At 39.8% G+C, this 21,116-nt stretch overlaps 1 protein-coding gene across 2 annotated transcripts in view; it reads left to right on the top strand.

The window, feature by feature from the left end:
- Positions 1-21,116, top strand: part of oxr1b (oxidation resistance 1b) — a 77,329-nt gene that overhangs the window by 17,520 nt on the left and 38,693 nt on the right. For both annotated transcript variants that reach the window (XM_067425966.1, XM_067425967.1), the window contains exons 2-3: positions 3,379-3,575; positions 19,633-19,718. In XM_067425966.1, the coding sequence (XP_067282067.1) occupies positions 3,379-3,575; positions 19,633-19,718 (283 nt within the window). The remainder of the gene's footprint in view (positions 1-3,378; positions 3,576-19,632; positions 19,719-21,116) is intronic.

Genomic DNA, 21,116 nt, shown 5'->3' on the forward strand with positions numbered 1-21,116 from the left:
TGCTTTGATATAATAATTGCTGTGAAATTTTCAGTGGATATAAAAACAACTAACTTAGACACTTTAAAAAAATGCTAACATTAGCTAGAGGACACACACACAGGCAGCCAGCACTTAATCACGGCCAGCTAACATTAAATTATTTTGAAGTTAACCAGACAGGGTGACTTTTTCTACAAGAACGTGGCTAACTACATTTAATCCCCTCTATCTTTGACTAAACACCAGTCTCAACTTTATAGAAGTGGATAATGCTTTAGCTTTAGCTACCGTTATTGTGATTAAAACTAACTTTTAGTCAATTTTAAACCGTAACGTATATGCAATAATCAAACCATCAAAACGAAGTACATCGTTATCACAAATCTAAAATAGAAAGGTCAGAACTTACCGAGAATAAGTCAGCCATGTAAAAGCAACATCCCAAACCGACCGTCTCTGCCACCACTGAACCGGGATCTTTTTGAGCAACAACAAAAACGGGGCGGGCAGATTCACTTTGCTTTTCAGATTAAAATTTACTTAGTATTTTTAGGTGAATGTGCTGTGACTATAAAACATTAAATACTATTTGTAAATATATGGTAAAATGTACTCTTTCTTCTCAGTTAATTTATTACATTAATAAATTGTGTAAATTTTACATGAGATATATAGTTCCAACTTAATCTTGATTTTACAATGTATAAATTACATGAATTAATGTAATAGATTTTACAATACCACAAAGTCATTTTTTTCAGTGTAACCCTTTACAATAAGGTTTTATTAGTTAACATTAGTTGACGTAATGTTATTTAATACAAATACCGCTGTTAATGGTTTGTTCATGTTAGTTCACATTGCATTAACTAATACAAGATATTCATTGTATTACATTTTTATTAGTAAATGTTGAAATTAACATCGGTAAAGATTTATAAATGCTTTATAAGGGCAATTCATTAGTTCGTGATAACTAATGTAGTTAACTAATGACCAAAAGAACAGTTTTCTATATAAATATAGATTTTAAGTATTTATTCCTGTGATGCAAAGCTAAATTTTCAGCAGCCATTACTCCAGACACCAGTGTCACATTATTCTTTAATGTTGATTTGGTGCTTTTTTATGTCTTAGGCTGCTAGAGGATTCACAGAGTAAGAATTTTAGGTTACACTTTAGATTAGGGTCCCGTTCTCACTATTAACTAACTATTAATAATGACTTCCCTCATGAAACTCCTCTAATTACTTCTACTAAATAGTTATTGAGTGAGGTAATTTAGTAGGGTAGTTGTAAAGTTTAGGTATTTGGGTAGGATTAAGGGATGTACAATATGCTCATGCAAAATAAGCAGTGTTGTGCAAGTTACTTCCAAACTGTAATATATTATAGATTACTTATTACTGCTATTTAAAAGTAATTCATTACATTACAATATTACTGTCTCAGAATTGTAATGCGTTACATTACTCCTGTATTACTTTTGAGTTACTTTCACCAAAATAACTTCAGAAGTAGCTCTTAACATTCTAAAATGTAGGCAGAGAGCATTTTACATCCAGTAGAAGGCGATATGATGAAGCATAATGACATGGGCCATCCAGGCTAACAATAGAGAATTGGCAAAAAAGTGAATGCTCAAGACAATGCCAGAAATCATGATGATCCAACTCTGTTATAAGTATTATTTTAGAGGTAAAGTGATTATCTGGCAATATCTAGGAATAGCTTCTGTTCATAGACAGAACAGAACTGTGTAAACTCTTAAGTTATGACAATATGCGCATTTGTTCTTTTCTTATTGTTGCGACATTTGCGAGATAGTTATTTCGGTTTTAGAAAAAGGTTGTATTTGACTATATTTGCATTTGAATAGCCTATACGTTCTTGTCCTTATCTCTGATAAACTAAGCAATGCGCATCCATCTCGCGAATGTACAGTAGGGATGAGACGATGGGGACATTTTCCCACCGGTTAATCAAAGTGTGATGACATCACCGGTATCTGGGCTTTTAAATCACTATTCTATCTAACCGAAAGGAACATGCACACTGCCGCTTGGTCATTAATAAGGGGAGCGGATGCAAAGCGAGTGCTTTCAATGAATTCCTATAAAAGTTAAGCTTCCATATGAACTGAAAACGCGCCAGTGCGCGCACCGTGAATGACAGCTCGTTAGTAAACGCGCGCTCTGTGCGGCCAAGCAGATTTTAGTTTCGGTTTAAAATTAGCCTATTATTCTTAATGAAATACACAACACAATGACAAACCCCCTTTAATAGGCGCTTTTATATTTCACTGAAATCTTCTGCGATCATCTGTCAGCTAAAGATCACATGTTCGGCTCATGCAGCAGACACCTTCCGTTTTTATTTGAACGGCCTGTTCTCTAACTGAACTAAATTACTTTATTATTATTAAAAAAAATATAAACGACGGTGTCACGGTGTGCAGTAGTCTTATTCTGTCATCTTCACCCAAGTGTTGTTTATAGGCATTAGGGTTATAGTTTGGCTCTGCAGCGCGCGCCTTGTCTCTCGTCCGTTCTTCGACGCGCTTGTCGTTGTGCTATTCTTTGAAACGACAGAGCCTTTAAACCTTCTTTAGCCACTTTTCCACTGGCCAGCGCGAGCACAGAGGCTGAAATCATGCCTGCGGCACTTCTGTAAAATCCGCAATAAACACTTACGCCTTCACTGGACTATGCCACACAATATCCAAATGTACACCAGCAAGAGGGAGATGAATTGAAGTACTGAATTGAAGGACAATGAATTAAATCGCTATACAAAAATATATCAGAAGCTGTCATTTAGTATTTAATTACTAACCTGGACACCACACGCGGCTATTGAATGACCCCGAATAGGTAATAACTTGCATTTTTCATGCGTGCGCCTTTTTTTCCTTTTCCTTTTTCGTTTTATTGTATGGGGGGGGGGGGGGGGGTAACGCAAGCGTTACTGGAAATGTACCGAGTAAAATATTACTGAAAATTGATTAGTAATGCCTTACACTACTGCGTTACAGCAAAAAGTAATAAGTTACTGTAATGTATTACTTTTGTAATGCGTTACTCCCAACACTGAAAATAAGGCATTAATATGTGCTTTATAATTACTAATAAATAGTCATTATCCCATCTCCATAGCTATGCTAATAAGCAACTAGTGAGAATTGGACCCTAAACTAAAGTGTTACTGGATTTTAATGTATAGTGTATCAGCGTGTTTTATTTGAAATGGAAACAATGAAACAATGTCTTTACGGTCACTTTTGATCAATGTTTAATGCATCCTTGTTAAATAGTTTTTGTTTTTTTAAAGTGTATATGTAAAAGCAAACGAAAAACAAATAAAATAAAATAAAATTTCCCCCTTTCTTTATACTAGGTTGAAGAAAAAGTCCCAGTCAGTGGACATCCCTGATGAGAGCTATACTGCTTCATTCGTCAAAGACCTGCTGGCGTCGCCCATGATACAGAGTGTGACCAGAACAGCCATAACTGAAGAAAAGGAGATCAATACCACCAACATCCACAAGGCTCGCAGTCCTCGACGTGGGGAGCTCAAGCGAGGTTATACCATCGGTGCGTGAGGTCTTCTTCAGTTACACTTCTGCCCAGTCTTATTATGTTAGAATCTGTTAGCCTTTGAAAACCTGAGCAAAACAGCTTATCTTGGGTTATCTTTAGTTAGAATTGTATTATTTCTAGTGTCCCTCCCCCATTTAATATTATTTTTAATATTGTAATCACACTATGTATTTGTTTTAATCTAAGTACTTATTGATTTTAGGGTTTAGTATTACTTACTGAACACGTTAATGTGCATTAGAAAACACTTTTTAGAAAACACATCTAGTGCAAATCGAACACATTAACATTAACATTATATTACAATGGAAAGGAATATTCCAGTGAGACTTGTTAGTTTTGCTTAATCCAGTGTTGGCACAGGAACTGGCTGGCCAGCCCTGCAGTAAGAGGGAAATGGATACCTTTTGAGACTGTAATCAGAGGAGAAAAGAGGATCTCATCCCTCTGTGGACCTACACACACACACACACACACACACACACACACACACACACACACACACACACACACACACACACACACACACACACGCACACACACACACACACACACACACACACACACACACACACACACACACACACACACACACACACACACACACAGTAATTACTCCTGAATTGCAGGAGAAGATCCAGCCTCTTGACTAGATCGGAAAAGTAACAATAATGAACACACTTTAGCCCTCTGACTGACTGTTATGTAAATCTTGATGAATCTGGTCAATTTAAATAGTTTATGTACCCTACTGTTCAAATGTTTGCGGTCAGTAAGTTTTATTTATGTTTATGAAAGAAGTCCATTGTTCACAGATTATGCATTGCTTTGAGAGTCACTTCTCAAGCTTTTCACTGTTTCATTGTTCACAAATTTTGTTAACTGCTGTAGCCTATACCAGGAGTTTTCAAACGTTACGATGCCAAGGACCCCCAAATATGATGAACCTGGACGACCCCATTAAATTCTTCTATATATTTTTATGTATGAACATTTTTTTAACTGTTAGATAAATAGTAAGTAGGACATTTTATATACAACATTGTTTCCAAATTTAAATTATACGTAATGTTGGACATATAAACCTGAAGAAGGTGTTCAATTAAAAAATTACTTGTATATGCAACTTTCACAATAAATTTATATACTGCTAAACAGCTTGTGTACCGCATTAAGAATTCTGCTCTGCGAACCCAGTGAGCATGATAAAGGGGACTAAATTGAGAAAAATTCACTAGCAAGATACAAAGCAAACATACAATTCTAAAAGGTTTGTATATGGCAAACAAGGTGAGAAACGTTTAGAAATTAAACAGTTAGATTGGTCGGTAGACTTTATCATTTTTTAAATATATATTTTAAATATAAACTTGTCAGCGATTCAAACTCCTGCTGTGTGAAATGAGTTCTGACTGAAAATTACAATGGTGATGACCGACAGCCAATGAGAGAGTGAGATACAGGGCAGCGGGACGTTCAGGGAAGAGGTATAGACAGAATATCAGTATTTTAATTAATATATTTACAATTCTATCAAACAGAAACAAAGCACAAACATTTGCACGTCCAGCCTTAGCAGCAGCAGCAGCACATTGCACAATTATTTATTTACACAGTCCTGGCTACTTCGGTCTCTCCAACAATTTCCTCCACCATAATCTTTTTTCTTTTCTCCACAAATCGGACAAAGAATGATTGAACAGAGAAGAACTTAAATAGCAAACAGAAATGAGATAATTAACTGGACACAGCTGCTAACGAACGAAGGTAACTAAGGAATATACATTTGTTTTAAATAATAAAACAGAATCCAAAAAAATGGAAAACAGAATTTAGGGGAAAATCAAATGGATATCACAGGGCCCTACATTAATGTTTACATTCTTTGTACGTGGAACGCATTTTGTTCCCCATTAATGGTATTCTAAACATTTCTAAATTCTAAACATTGTGACGTTATCTTCCAGCCCTACTGTAATAATTTAAATGTGATGGCAAAGCTATTTTTCTGCAGTCCAGTCTTACTCCAGTCTGCAGGGTCACATGATTTACATGTCCTAATGTAACGTCAGCTGCGGTACCCTTAGGTGCCAGCAGATGGCAGTCTCATTTCCATAGACTTTGTTATTCTTGGACTTCATTACCCAGTATCCTCTGTTCATTATTAGTTAACCTAGTTCACCTGTGTCTTGTTTTCTTGGTTTATTACCCTGTCTATTTAAATGCCATTTGCCCTGTGTTCTGGATGAAGTCTTGTTTGTTTTGGTATGTCTGTTGGTTTTTGTTTAACATTCTCTGTTGGCATTTCGAGCAGTTCTTGTTTTTCTTAAGTTTGATTCCTGCCTGAGCCTTGAATTCCCTGTTCCTGTCCGCCCTCCTTAAAGTGTATGTGCTGTATTTGGACTGATTATATGTGCTTGACCCTCTGCCTGGTATGGACTATGACCTTGGATGACACTTGTTAATAAACTGCGTTTGGATTCTCACTCCTTCTGCTGTATGCTTTCAAAATAAAAACCAAATCATTACAGAAGACTTCATCATCATGAATCCAGCAGTTGAACTAGTCCGTATGCGCCAAGGTAACCGCACTATTGAAGAACATATACAGATTTTCTTGGACATTGCAAATGCTTCAGATTTACCGGACTGTGCTCTCATTGACTTTTTCTGTTATGGGCTTAACCCTCTTCTCAAGGACCAATTGATTTATGGAGCTCCTCGAAGTTCATTCAGGGATTTTCTTGAGTATGCATTGTGTTCAAGTGGGTCCCCATTCACCGTGGGAGTGGCAGACGAGGAGGCTTCACCTAAACAATTTTTCGGAGGGGGCTACGTGAGACGAGCTCCGACAGCCAAGGAGCTTGGCCTGCACTTTCCATCTGTGCCCACTCTAATGATGACAACCCCAGTGCTTACATCGCTTGCCAGTACAGTCACGCCGGTTACTACTACAGTCCAGTCAGAGCTGCCAGCTTCCAGCCCAGTTCAGTCAGAGCTGCCAGCTTCTAGTCCAGTCCCGTCAGAGCCACCAGCGACTGGCCCAGTCCAGTCAGACCCGCTAGCTTCCAGTCCAGTCAGAGCTTCCAGCCTGGTCAAGTTAGAGCCACCGGCACAGTCCAGTCAGCTGCCAGCCCAGTCCAGTCAGAGTTGCCAGCCACTGGTACAGTCACGCCAGCCACCATTGCAGTCCAGTCAGAGTTGCCAGCCACTGGTACAGTCACGCCATCCACCAGCGTAGTCCAGTCAGAGCCGCCAGCCTGCAGTTTAGTCCAGTCAGAATTGCCAGCTGCCAGCGCAGTCACAGTGGAACCGTCAGTTGTCAGCACAGTTGTCAATTCAAAGTCTCCTATTAAGGATAAAGCCTTTCTGTCTTCAGCCATCACGGACACCATCCCTGTTTTCCTGAGTGTCGTTGATGAAGCGATTGAGGACGCCAAGGCTTCCTATCCACATTGGGGCTTGATAGCTAAATTGGCAGATCCATCTTTGAGTACGGTCAGAAAAGCTGGTTTTCCTAAGCCTTTATCCTTTAGTATTCTTGCCGATGTTTCTCTGGTCCCTGAGTTTATATGGTCTTCCTCTGTGCTTTCAATTATGGCAGTGGCGCTATGGTGTGTGTGGTCGACATTTGTCAATACAGCTTTGAATACAACAGCTGCACATAATTCAGAGTCTGTTCCTGAGCCCGAGTCTCTTTCTGAATCCAAGCCTGAGCCGGTCCTAATCTATGAATCTGTTCCTGAGCCCGAGTCTGTTCCTGAGCCCGTCCTAGGCTACAAGTCTCTTTCTGAACCAAAGCCTGAGTCCATCTTAGTCTATGAGTCTGTTCCTGAGCCCGAGTCTCTTTCTGAATCCAAGCCTGAGCCGGTCCTAGTCTACGAGTCTGTTCCTGAGCCCGTCCTAGGCTACAAGTCTCTTTCTGAACCAAAGCCTGAGTCCATCTTAGTTTATGAGTCTGTTCCTGAGCCTAAGTCTATTCTTGAGTCAATCCTAGTTTACAAGTCTGTTCCTGAGCCAGTCCTAGTCTGCAGATCTGTTCCTGAGCCTGTTCGAGTCTATGGGTCTGTTCCTGTCAATGAGTCTGGGCACTTTATGCCCATTTACAAACCTGATGCCAAGCCTACTCCTGAGACTGTGTACCAGATTAGGTTTGTGAGGTTTTCCTGGCCTTGGCTCGCAGCTGATCCGCCTTGGGAGTTTCTGGTTCCATATGCCTGGCTCTGGTGGTCGCGTGCTCCTCCCTGGAGACCCTCTGTCCTGCGTGATCCTCCCTGGAGACCCTCTGCCCGGCGTGCTCCTCCCTGGAGACCCTCTGCCCGGCGTGCACCGCCCTGGAGACCCTCTGCCCGGCGTGCACCGCCCTGGAGACCCTCTGCCCGGCGTTCTTCTCCCTGGAGACCCTCTGTCCTGCGTGCTCCTCCCTGGAGACCCTCTGCCCGGCGTGCACCGCCCTGGAGACCCTCTGCCCGGCGTGCACCGCCCTGGAGACCCTCTGCCCGGCGTGCACCGCCCTGGAGACCCTCTGCCCGGCGTGCACCGCCCTGGAGACCCTCTGCCCTGCGTGCTCCGCCCTGGAGACCCTCTGCCCTGCGTGCTCCGCCCTGGAGACCCTCTGCCCTGCGTGCTCCGCCCTGGAGACCCTCTGCCCTGCGTGCTCCGCCCTGGAGACCCTCTGCCCTGCGTGCTCCGCCCTGGAGACCCTCTGGTCCTGGCCCACCTTCCCACCCCCGGGTCCACCTCCGCTCCACCTCCCACCAGTGTTTAAGCGTCTAGAAGCCGCTCTTTCGAGGTGGGGCTATGTAACGTCAGCTGCGGTACCCTTAGGTGCCAGCAGATGGCAGTCTCATTTCCATAGACTTTGTTATTCTTGGACTTCATTACCCAGTATCCTCTGTTCATTATTAGTTAACCTAGTTCACCTGTGTCTTGTTTTCTTGGTTTATTACCCTGTCTATTTAAATGCCATTTGCCCTGTGTTCTGGATGAAGTCTTGTTTGTTTTGGTATGTCTGTTGGTTTTTGTTTAACATTCTCTGTTGGCATTTCGAGCAGTTCTTGTTTTTCTTAAGTTTGATTCCTGCCTGAGCCTTGAATTCCCTGTTCCTGTCCGCCCTCCTTAAAGTGTATGTGCTGTATTTGGACTGATTATATGTGCTTGACCCTCTGCCTGGTATGGACTATGACCTTGGATGACACTTGTTAATAAACTGCGTTTGGATTCTCACTCCTTCTGCTGTATGCTTTCAAAATAAAAACCAAATCATTACACCTAAGGTAACCTTGATAGTCATTCTACCATCTACTTTCTTTATCTTGTTTCTTATTAGAAATAGTTTCCCCACTTATCTTTGTGATCAATGAAATTCCCCAATTATCTTTGTGATCAAATTAGTTTTTTAACAAATATCAGCCTCACTTCCAGCTTCGCTTCATCACTGTCAAATATCTTTAGGGCATTTTCGACATTTTCAAACATTAAAAATCCATTTGAACTTTTGTGGTGATTGGATCTAAAGAAAAAGATAACCCACTTAATTCCAAGAGGGTGGAAATCTAGTTGCAAATGAAAACCTTATTCTTTGATTCCCTGGGTCATGTGAGGTTCAGAAGACTTTCTAGACCAAACTATTTAAAAGTTGTTAGTAGAAGAATATTTTGCAAGGTAGTTCACCATAAATAATTCACTGGAATAGCAATATTGGACTTTAAATATAGACATGGTCTTTCAAGCTCTTTTCAAACAAGGTTCTGATCTTTTGAGTATGACTACAAATAGCCATGATGCATCAAGCTTCCTAATGACCATTTTAGGAGAGCTGGCTGCTGTGGTGGTGGTGAATAAATACACTCGTACCCTCAGGTGGGCATGTAAACGTGCATTTGTGTGTTGTTTCATACCCAGACAGCCATAAGCTCAATTAAACCTGTGAACTTGCAGTAATTACTTAAGCAAGATTTCCCTGAAGGACAGATACTACAGGTATTTTGTGACATCCCAGCGTTGCTTCCGTTACGGCTAATGTTTCTGATAGTTACCTGCAGGGCCGGGTCGACACCAGCCTGAGGCTCCCATGATTGATGATGCAGCTCTGCTATTAGTTCTCCAGCAGTCGGGTGTCTCTCCCAATTAACTGTCTGTGGAGAAAATCTTTTAATCAAAGCTTTGATCAGATCTCTGCCAGACTAGTGTACTAGATGTCGTAAGTCACACTAATTAGACTGTTAATCATGGTGATTTGTTCGCCGTCTTGCGCGGCATCACATCAGACTTCATATAAATGCCTTTTATAAATGTTTTAGCGGTGGCTTAGATATAGACTATTCCTCAAGGCTTTACAAATTTGTACACGTTCCTAAACCTTGTTCTTGCATCTAATGGATCTTGCTCTTCTACTCTTCTAACATGAGTGATGCAGTCAGTATATTTGTTGTCTCGTTTGCTTTCTGTCCATTTTCAGAAACGTCAGGGGTTAAAAGAAAAAGCACGGTGCGGCATTCTTGGCTTTTAAAGCCTTTTATAGCTGTGTGCCTGTGTTGGAGATTGAACCTCTCGTATGTAGCTCCCTCACAAACACACACATACACACTCACAAAAAGTAATCTTCTCAAGTGAAGTGCAATGGACGCTGAGCTTCTGTAGAAAAACACTAAAATAGAGTGGATGGAAAATGAGAGTGTTACGTCCCCATACTTAAACTTCAGTATATGTCATATAAAATATGGTATTCATTTGTTTTCTTCCTGCATGATATTGTGAGATCTTATGGACTTGCCCATATTTAAATACAGTATACGTACAATATATACACCTTATACTCACAGCCCACTTTAGCTATACCTTGCTAGTGCCGGGTGGACCCTCTTTTGCCTTCAGAACTGCCTTAATTCTACATGGCATAGACTGAATGAGATTCTGGAAGCAATCTTATATTTTGGTCCACTGACATGACGGCTTGACTCAGTTGCTGCACATTAGTTGGCTGCACATCCATGATGCGAATCTCCCACTCTCCCGCTCCACCACATCCCAAAGGTGCTCTGTTGGATTGAGATCTGGTGACGGTGGAGACCATTTGAGTATAGTGAACTCTTTTTCATATTCAAGAAACCAATTTGAGATTATTTAAGCTTTGTGATATGGTGCCTTATCCTGCTGGAAGCCATCAGAAGATGGTACACTGTGGTCATAAAGGGATGGAAATGGTGTGGGATTACACATTTAAGAATCTCCTTAAGATCTGCTGATCCTATGTCCTGAAATAACATCACATGAAAAACTAAGGTGAAGTACATTGTATTTAGCATTTAATGTATTTAATTTAGCTTGATGACATCAGATGAATGAATCTGTTAAACAATTTTTTACGAGAGGTTCCTCTTCTCTTCTTTATCTCTTTATTGTAAGTCAAGTGAGCCAGATTGCTGAGACTCTAACCTTTTGTCTTTAATGACTCTTAGAGCCCCTGTCCCATTCTTTGAATAGTTATATGCTGATTGGATTAGGACTGGTGACACTCTAAAGTCTGGGGTTGGTTGCTTTAATTGTAATCTTCATTTACATGCTTTAAGGTTGTCACCCAGGCCAATTAGTACTAAGGGGCCCAAAGTGTGCCAAGAGAAAAAATCCTCAACACCATTACACCACCACCTGCCTGAAACGTTGACACAAGGCAGGATGGATACATGCTTTCATGTTGCACCCAATTCTGACCAAACCATCTGAATGTCACAGCAGAAACTAAACAGACCAGGAAACAATTTACCAATCTTCTATTGTTCAATTTAGGTGAGTGCGAATTGTAGCCTCAGTTTCCTGTTCTTAGCTGACAGGAGTGGCACTCGGTGTGTCTGCTGCTGTAAGCCCATCTGCTTCTAGGTTCAACGTGTTGTATGTTCTGAAAAGCTCTTCTGCAGATCTCGGTTGTTATTTGAGTTACTGTTACCTTTCTATCAGCTCGAACAAAGTCATTCTCACTCAGGGATTTTCACCCACAGAACTGCCACTCACTGAGTGTGTTGAGTGAGAAAATCCCAGTAGATCAGCAGTTTCTGAAATACTCAGACTAGCTCGACCAGCTTTTTGAACTGTGAGAGCCGTTACACTTTCTTTGTAAGTTGAAAACGGAAGGCGGTCTGCAGGAAGCTAGATGTTTTACCTATCTTTACGTTTTAAATATGGGTATTTTTCTTACACAGATCCATCGATTCACTTCAGAAGGCCTTTATTAACCCCTCCGAGCCGTATGAATTATTTCTTTAATGGATGGGTGCACTTTTTGGAATTTAGGCTGCCATTCTCTGCCATTTATAATGCTTGGATTACCCAGGAAATATAACTCTGATTGTGTTCGTCTAAAAGAAGAATGTCATATACACTTAGGATGGCTTGAGGGGGAGTAAATTATGGGATCATTTTCGGGTGAACTATTCCCTTAAAACACCTTTCATTCTGATGTTTAGTTTGAACTTCAGCAGATTGTCTTAACATTTCTACATGCCAAAATGTGTTGAGCGGCAGAGTAAGGTGTACCTACACTCACCTAAAGGATTATTAGGAACACCTGATCAATTTCTCATTAATGCAATTATCTAATCAACCAATCACATGGCAGTTGCTTCAATGCATTTAGGGGTGTGGTCCTGGTCAAGACCATCTCCTGAACTCCAAACTGAATTTCAGAATGGGAAAGAAAGGTGATTTAAGCCATTTTGAACGTGGCTTGGTTGTTGGTGCCAGACGGGCCGGTCTGAGTATTTCACATTCTGCTCAGTTACTGGGATTTTCACGCACAACCATTTCTAGGGTTTACAAAGAATGGTCTGAAAAGGGAAAAACATCCAGTATGGGTGAAAATGCCTTGTTGATGCTAGAAGTCAGAGGAGAATGGGCCGACTGATTCAAGCTGATAGAAGAGCAACTTTAACTGAAATAACCACTCGTTACAACCGAGGTATGCAGCAAAGCATTTGTGAAGCCACAACACGAACAACCTTGAGGCAGATGGTTTACAACAGCAAAAGACCCCACAGGGTACCACTCCTCTCCACTACAAATAGGAGAAAGAGGCTACAATTTGCACAGACATTTGAAGACTGGAAAAATGTTGCCTGGTCTGAAGAGTCTCGATTTCTGTTGAGACATTCAGATGGTAGAGTCAGAATTTGGCGTAAACAGAATGAGAACATGGACCCATCATGGCTTGTTATCACTGTCCAGGCTGGGGGTGGTGGTGTAATGGTGTGGGGGATGTTTTGTTGGCACACTTTAGGCCCCTTAGTGCCAGTTGGGCATTGTTTAAATGCCACGGCCTACCTGAGCATTGTTTCTGACCATGTCCATCCCTTTATGACCGCATGTACCCATCCTCTGATGGCTACTTCCAGCAGGATAATGCACCATGTCACAAAGCTTGAATCGTTTCAAATTGGTTTCTTGAACATGACAATGAGTTCACTGTACTAAAATGGCCCCCACAGTCACCAGATCTCAACCCAATAGAGCATCTTTGGGATGTGGTGGAATGGGAGCTTCGTGCCCTGGATGTGCATCCCACAAATCTCCATCAACTGCAAGATGCTATCCTATCGATATGGGCCAACATTTCTAAAGAATGCTTTCAGCACCTTGTTGAATCAATACCATGTAGAATTAAGGCAATCACAGTATTAGTATAGAGTTCCTAATAATCCTTTAGGTGAGTTTATATTCAAGCAGTTTAATTTATCTTTAATTAAATATGTGACATTAATTTAAATATTAAGTTAATAAATGATCTACCGGTAAATGTTTGGTTTACTTTGTAGTTTTAGTTTTATTATTAAGTTTAGGGCACTAATGGTTTGAAAATAGGTTTCCTATTTTCAGACACTACTAAGATGAGCCAGCAGAGGGTGTATTAAACTTGCAGGATAATATAAGTAACATTAATACAATATATAATTAATGCTGATATATTAAAATGTTTTAAAATAAATTTGTTTTTCTATTCTGTAAAAAAAAGTTAGTTTTAATGTGTTCATTATCATTATTATTATTATTACTACACAAAATAATATAAAAATAAAGAATTTAAAATAAATAAAAACAACAAAGTTTCATGGTAACAATTGCCTGTGGTTGACTTGAGTTAAGTTGTGGCCTACTTTTCTCTCTACCAGGCGTCATGCCAGCTGTCAAGTTTGTTTAGTCAAGTTTCAAGAGTCCAAAATTCCTGGTTATACTTGCGCTGAGCAGTCTAAATCAGATGAAGGAGCTTGTCCTCTCGTATTGGAGTACTTTTTTTTCTTAATAGATTTTTGTTGATGCAGCTTCAAGCATGTCCAAGGCAGGTGTGTAGTGGATCTTTTTTAAATTGTTCTTTTAAATGTTATTTTGCAGCTCAGCTAGATTACATGGCATATTTTGCAGATTTATTGCAGAAGCAAAGTGAGGCTGCTATGACTCACTCAATATGAAGTTTTTCTATTTCACAAATTCACAAGTGATTTATACTGATTCCAGGCTTGCTGTTTTCTTGCTGTAGATGTCCTATTTTAGAAAAGCCAATGATCTGTCTAAATGTGTAAAACATCAAAAAATATATGGTTTATACTATTGAGTGAAATTCAAATGCCTGGTAACATTTTATTCAATACCTGTCACATTTTCACAGGTGTTTTTGAGCCATGTTATGCATTGTTGCTAGTGTATCTGGGTGATTCCATACATTGTTGATTACAAAGTTTATTTTTTATTTTATTGAAACAGCTGTCTTATGATAAATCCAGATACCTTCCGTCTCTTTTCAGAAATAATCAATCTCCACTCTTAAAGCAATTGAAAGCTGTGGAGCCACTCAAGAACGAGCTGTTTCGAGTAACTCGTGCAATCCCGCAGCCGGGGAGTGAAGGGAGAGACAGACACTTTGATTGACAGCGGTTTCTAAATCCATGTAATGACTCAAGAGTCCTGCTCCGCTTCCCTGTAATGTGACAGGTGAAAGGAGGAGACGGCAGACTGCTGAGTTGGTGTTTCTCACAGCTGACCTAAACACTTTTCAATCCTCCCCGCTTTGTTCTGCATGCAGCCAATCTCACTGAGAGAGAACAGATGCTGCAGTCCGTTCATATATGCAGACATAAATATGTTGTTTAAAAAAGTTAGTTTTTAAAAAAAATATATACTCTGCCTTCTTAAAGTGTAAGAATCTTTACTTAGATGACCATATCCTTCCTCTAGATTCCCTTTATTTTAGTGATACCAGTAGTTCAGAAAAAAATCAACTAATTCCAAGCAGTGTGCTGGTTTGGATTTTTGGTGGTGAATCTATTTTTTCGCTGAATTATTTCTTTAATGGGTAATTTAAAGTCCCATTAATGACCACGCTGCCCCCCACCCCACAGGAAAGGCAACAATATTCAGTCATGACTCATGATTTACATGACTATTTTCCACTGTTCTCCGATCCTCAGAATTAAACAGGCTGTTTTTGCTAGTGTACCATTAAGACTGCTCTATGTAAAAGACCTCTGTTATGATTTGTTAACCTTCGTATACAGGCATAGCTTACCCTACAGTTTATTAAAGGGTTACTTCAGTTGATATAGCATTAAGCTTTGTATTTAAACTGGGTCATTAATGTAGTAGAAATGTGAAATTGTTTTTGATTTTTTTTTTAACCCCTTTCACCCCTTTTAAGCTAGTGTTATAATTTCTGTGTCCGTGAGGGTCCGCATGATGTAAAAATCGTCATTGGAAGCTGTGAAAATAACATGGACTTGAATTTGAAGAGAGGCTGTGTGCAGTCCGTCGCTACCCACACCACCACAGTCCATCTTTAAAACAATAAAGACAGCCAGATGTGCAATAATTCATGGAGTGAAATTGGAAGTGTGGAAGTGTACACAACGATTTACTGCACATGTGTATGAAATACGTCGTCCACTGAGCGGACCCGAACATACACTTCCAGTTGTACAAGTAGTCCGCATCCGTGCTGTCCACAGCTGTGCCTGTACGCATCTGGATTAAAGTAAAAGGCTTAAGGAGGGTCAAGTTGATGAATACTGAATGGACGTCTGTGTGTATTATAGGCGATCATAAGATAATATGCTAATACGCTCTGACATCCTAACCATGATAGTTTGGGAATGGCCTGTTTATTTTTACAGCTTAGTATTCATCTGGAAGTTCTTGTAAGGCAGTTTAGTGACTAAATGGTGTACTGAGCTGAGCAAGTAAAATCTTTTTTTCCTTTATCTGGTCCCTTTAAAGCCTGGCTTAAACTGCTGGTCCTTGCAGTTTCATAATGATGGGACATTTATGGCACAAAAGGGGCACCATAGAATAAATTGTCCTGCATAAGTCGTGTTTAATGTGCATGCTGTATCCTCAGCACCTCCCAGGTACTAGCTCAGGTACTTTGACAGAGGAGTCCCAGGAGTCTCATTTGGGTTGAAGTTTGTAGCTGTCATTTCAACCAGTCCTGTTAAGATGTCTTTACATCAGGCTTACACTGAGTAAGAATGACTTTAATTGGCATTCCAGCTTCCTTTAATTTTTTAATAACGAAGAATCACTTGAGGCCAGCCAGTCGGAAGGTATATCATCCCTTGAGTTGTCTTTTAATGAGAATGAGTTTATTGTGCACACTAACCTAGTTACGAGAAGATCTGTCTTAGGCCCTGTTTACACCTGGTATTAAGAAGCGTTTTGGTTGATCAATTCATAAATGGACAACGCTAAAATGTTTTGAGCTTATCCACTTCTGAACACTTCCAGAGGTAGTGGAAAACGTATTAGACCGGATTGCTTTTCGTTGTGTAAACGGTCATGTGGTCGAATGCGTTCGATCAGCCACAAAAGATTGTCTCCTCTACGCCTACCAACCTGCGTAGACATTATGGAAAGCGCGCAAGCCGGACAAGATTTAAATGTTGTCTTGAAGACATAAGTTTGGTTTAAAGACAAAAAATATATACACAATGTTCTCGCACCATTCCTGATTTCTAACACACACTCACTCACTGCTGCGTTCAAATGTAAATTGCACGAGCTTATTTTGTCCATTAGATTGAAAGACCTGAAAAATTCCATACATTGCCAAGAGATAGACTCTCCCCTCAAAGACAGTTCAGCTCCAAGATAAAGGCGATCAGGAAGGCTCAGTTCTGCTCAGCCCGCTGTATCCCACCAGCCTGTACTTTTCCAGGCGAGCCTGATTAGTTTGTCTGAGGTGAATTGAAACTAAACTCTACAGGAAGCCTGTGCCAAAGTGGACACCTTCTATTCTCACCCCCATCGGCGAGCGTATGTGAGGGCATCTGCTTGTGGGTATCAGTCAGGGAGCCATTTCCGCCACTAGTGGGAACCTGCTTCTAAAAATAACACGTCATGCCCGAAGGTGCCAAGATAATAGGAGGCTTGGAGCAGTAATTTGTTGCCCTGAGCAGATAGCAAGCTGGAATTTTCTTGACCGATTTGCTGTCAGTTGTCTTTTAGACCAGTGTTTGTGGGCTGCTTTTGTCAACTGTAAATTCAGGTTTTGGTATTACACTACTGTTCAAAAGTTTGGGGTCACTAAGTCATTTAGTGTTTTTCATTCAGCAAGGATGCATTCATGTAATCAAATGCATTGCAGTTTCCACAAAAATATTAACCAGCACAACTGCACAATACTCAGAGCACTTACCAACAATATCATCATTTTTTATAGAAATAGTATAGGTGAATGCATATCCGAAATAGTTGTAAACGAATTCAACCCAAACTCTCTTAGGTGACGTGGATGATTATGTTACTGTTGATAATCTGTCCATCATCGTATAAAGCCCACCCTGATTATTTGATTGGTCTGAACAGCTCTGGTTCAGCCATACTCCACAACTGATAAAGTCCAGACTGAACTTAATGACCTTAAATCTTGTGGGCGGGGGTAAGTTCGGCTGGCATCCAGGCTAGAAGACTGGAGTAATGATGCTGAAAATCCAGCTTTACCATCACAGGAATAAATTACATTTTATAGTATATTCAAATAGAAAAAAAGTTATTTTAAATTGTAATAATATTTCACAATATTACAATTTGACTAAATTTTTGATCAAATAAATTTACCCTTTGTGAGCAAGAGAATACTTTTATTTTTATTTTAGTTTGAATTTTTTTTTTTTAAATAACTCAGACATTTTTTTTTACATTTGTGCAGGGTGTTTATTAGTTTATCACTAATGACTTTGTTCACATTTTCTGGCTAAATCTGTGGAATTGGTGTAGACGCAATAAAATATTTTAATCATCAATATTTAATAAATGAACAGAGATGGGTAAATGGGATTTGTTCAGTTTTATGAATGACAAATTTTGCAGAAATAAAAGCTACAACGTTTTTTCTGTGATGATGAGCTTTGTTTTGTTTTTAGATATGTTAGTATTTTTTTTAAACTATGGCCAGTTTTGGCCATGTAGGCTTTGTAGACAATAAACTTTTAAAGGGATAGTTCACCCAAAAATCTAAATTTGATGTTTATCTGCTTACCCCCAGGGCATCCAAGATAGGTGTGTTGGTTTCTATAGTAGAACACAAAAGAAGATTTTTAAATCCAACCGTTGCTTGTATAAAGCATGTCAATGGGCTGTTTTTCTAGAGAGCCACTATGAGAGTAAAAAATACATACATACGAATCCATATTAAACCCTGTGGCTTGTGATGATACATTGATGTCTTAAGACATGAAACGATCGGTTTCTGTGAAAAAACCGAACAGTATGGTATTTTATTTACCTCATAGCAGGCGAATACATACACATATCTATGATCGCGTCAGATTTTGACATTCTCCTGCGGAAGTAATGGGATTGGGAAACAGATCGTTTCGTGTCTTAAGACATGAATGTGTCATCACGAGCCGCAGCGTTTAATATGGATTCGTATGGCTATGTGTTTTTTACTCTCATATTGACTCTCATAGAAAAAAAAACATTGACATGCATTATATGAGCAACGATTGGATTTAAAAATCTTAATTTGTGTTCTTCTAAAGAAACAAACACAGCTACATCTTGGATGCCCTGGGGGTAAGCAGATAAACATCAAATTTTCATTTTTGGGTGAACTATCCCTTTAAAAACACACTTTTCACACTCATCGACTAGTTTATTTAATCTGTCCATCTCCATTACCTTGCATTTTTACAAAACAGACAAACATGTTTATGCTTAATATAATTTTTTTAGACTTTGATAGTTTAGAACTTAATTCTAGTTTTGTATATTATACAGAAAAATAGTGAGGATGCACAACATTGTGATTTTTCAAATCAGAACAATAAACTTAAATCAATAAGTCATGGAACACTTTTTTTCATCAAAATAATGACTTGTACAGCATATTTGATTATACTTACAAAATTAAGGCAGCAACTTAAGTTTTTAAGTTGATTTGGTCACGATGCAACTTCTTTATATTGTAAAGTGCAGATTTTAATCATCCGTACAAATAAATCACCCAAATGCCAGTAGTTTATTTTATTAGGCAGACCCAAATATCAGAATCAAATCTGCTGTGCTATAAAGTTTATTCACACATGGTATCAACCAGGATAGTGCATTGATCCCCGCATAAGTATGCTCATAAAAATGACATTTATAACCCATTCACAAAACATCTCCTTCCTTTAATGGCATTTTCTTGTCACCAGGAAACTTAGACCTGCAGGCCGAGTCATATGTCCCAGTGGACCGGGCTAGAGAGAGGTATCCAAGCTCACAGTGATAGCCGAGAGCCACTCCCCTGTGTGCGGGCAGGCGGACTAACAAGCCGACGGGGCTGCAAGCTTCCTCTCTATCTCTCTCTCTCTCTCTCTCTCTCTCTCTCTCTCTCTCTCTCTCTCTCTCTCTCTCTCTCTCTCTCTCTCTCTCTCTCTCTCTCTCTCTGTCACTCCGTGGCTGGTGCTAACAGACGAACAAACGCAAGGGGTGGGGGGGGGACAGACCGTGCGGAGAGAAGAGGAGATGAGAAGAGAGAGGAGGACCATGACTAGCGTAACCCGTGCTCTCCCTCGTTTACTTTCAGACACCGGGCAGAAAAAGAGTGTGCTGGAGAGGAAAGATGTTCGGAGGATATCCTTCCAGAGGCCCAAAGGCACCATGGAGTATGTGGTGAGTAGTAGGTGTTGTCTTTCTGATCCAGGTGGCTCTGTTTACATAATGCACTGATGTGTGTTTGTGCACTTGACTAAGGATGAATGTGTGTACACACAGCCGCATGTATGTAATTATGTTTGGGATGGAAATGTGAGTGTGCACATCAGGTATGATTCATTCCCGCTGCAGCGCTGTTAGTATGTGCTGCAGGAAGGACTTTAATTGCTGTTTTCCGTGGTACAGTAGTTTACCTGCTGTCTTTTTGCAACAGTGAAGCAAGGTGTTGTGAAAGGAAAATATGTACTGCACATCATAAAATGACTATATTAGGGTGTAGTGGGGCATCTTAATGTGTGAGCATTTAAAGTCTGTTCAGAAACATGCCTTAATCGTTCCTTTTTCATTTTAAACGATTTGAGAAAGAGAGAGAGAGAGAGTTGTTATTTTCATATGCTCTTGAGATGACCTCAAATCAGGTGGTGACTTTCTCCATGGTAACAGTGGCATTGCCGGGGATGCTGGGAGACGAGGTGGCAGCTCACTGGGGCTTCTGTCAGCCTGCTACCTTTTTAGCTAAACCTTTAAATGCACGGAATAGAGCTTTATTTAGAACGTCTGCGTGTATACATACAGCACAGGAATTATTTTATTTATTTTACAATTATGTTTTTATATGTTTATGTAGTTTACATTTTATATATATATATATATATATATATATATATATATATATATATATATATATATATATATATATATATATATATATATATATAATATTTTACACAGTTTTAGTCTATATATTGATTTAACATAAATACCTTGTGTGTGTGTATATTCATTGCACCTATCTGTTCTGTTCAATGTTACTTTCATATTGAAGTTCATGGTTATAATTATTCGTAAGTATGTAGTGTCATAATTACATCTCTGACGTCTATAACAAACGAAACCGTTTGAAAATCGCTTGAAATTTTAGCAAGTTATGGTTATTTAAAAGTACCTGCAGCATTAAAACACACTGTTATGAGTGAGCGAGCTGCCTGTGACAAGATGGCCGCCAGTTACGGACGCCGACCTCCATTGGCCAACAGGGCGCATGAGACATGCTTTTAACTTCTCAAATTAATTTCTATGAAAATTAAGCTTGCAAAGGCATGAACTAAATGAAATCGCGTTGTGACTGTATTGCGCCAGACTGAACTTGCGTTGTGAATGTATGCCACGAGTGTAGTCACGATTACCTCAGCTCTCATCATGAGAGCTCATTCAGCTCATGTATCTGACTCCTGCAGTTAGTGCTCAGTGCTGTCAGACTCACGCGGTAAATCACTCATTATATTGAACAGACACGTTCAGTTTTTAATTGTAGTGTCTTCTCCAACTCAGTCACAGTAATCAAGTTGGTGGCTT

This window comes from Pseudorasbora parva, chromosome 19, assembly GCF_024679245.1.
Source record: "Pseudorasbora parva isolate DD20220531a chromosome 19, ASM2467924v1, whole genome shotgun sequence".
In the NCBI taxonomy this organism is placed as follows: Eukaryota; Metazoa; Chordata; class Actinopteri; order Cypriniformes; family Gobionidae; genus Pseudorasbora; species Pseudorasbora parva.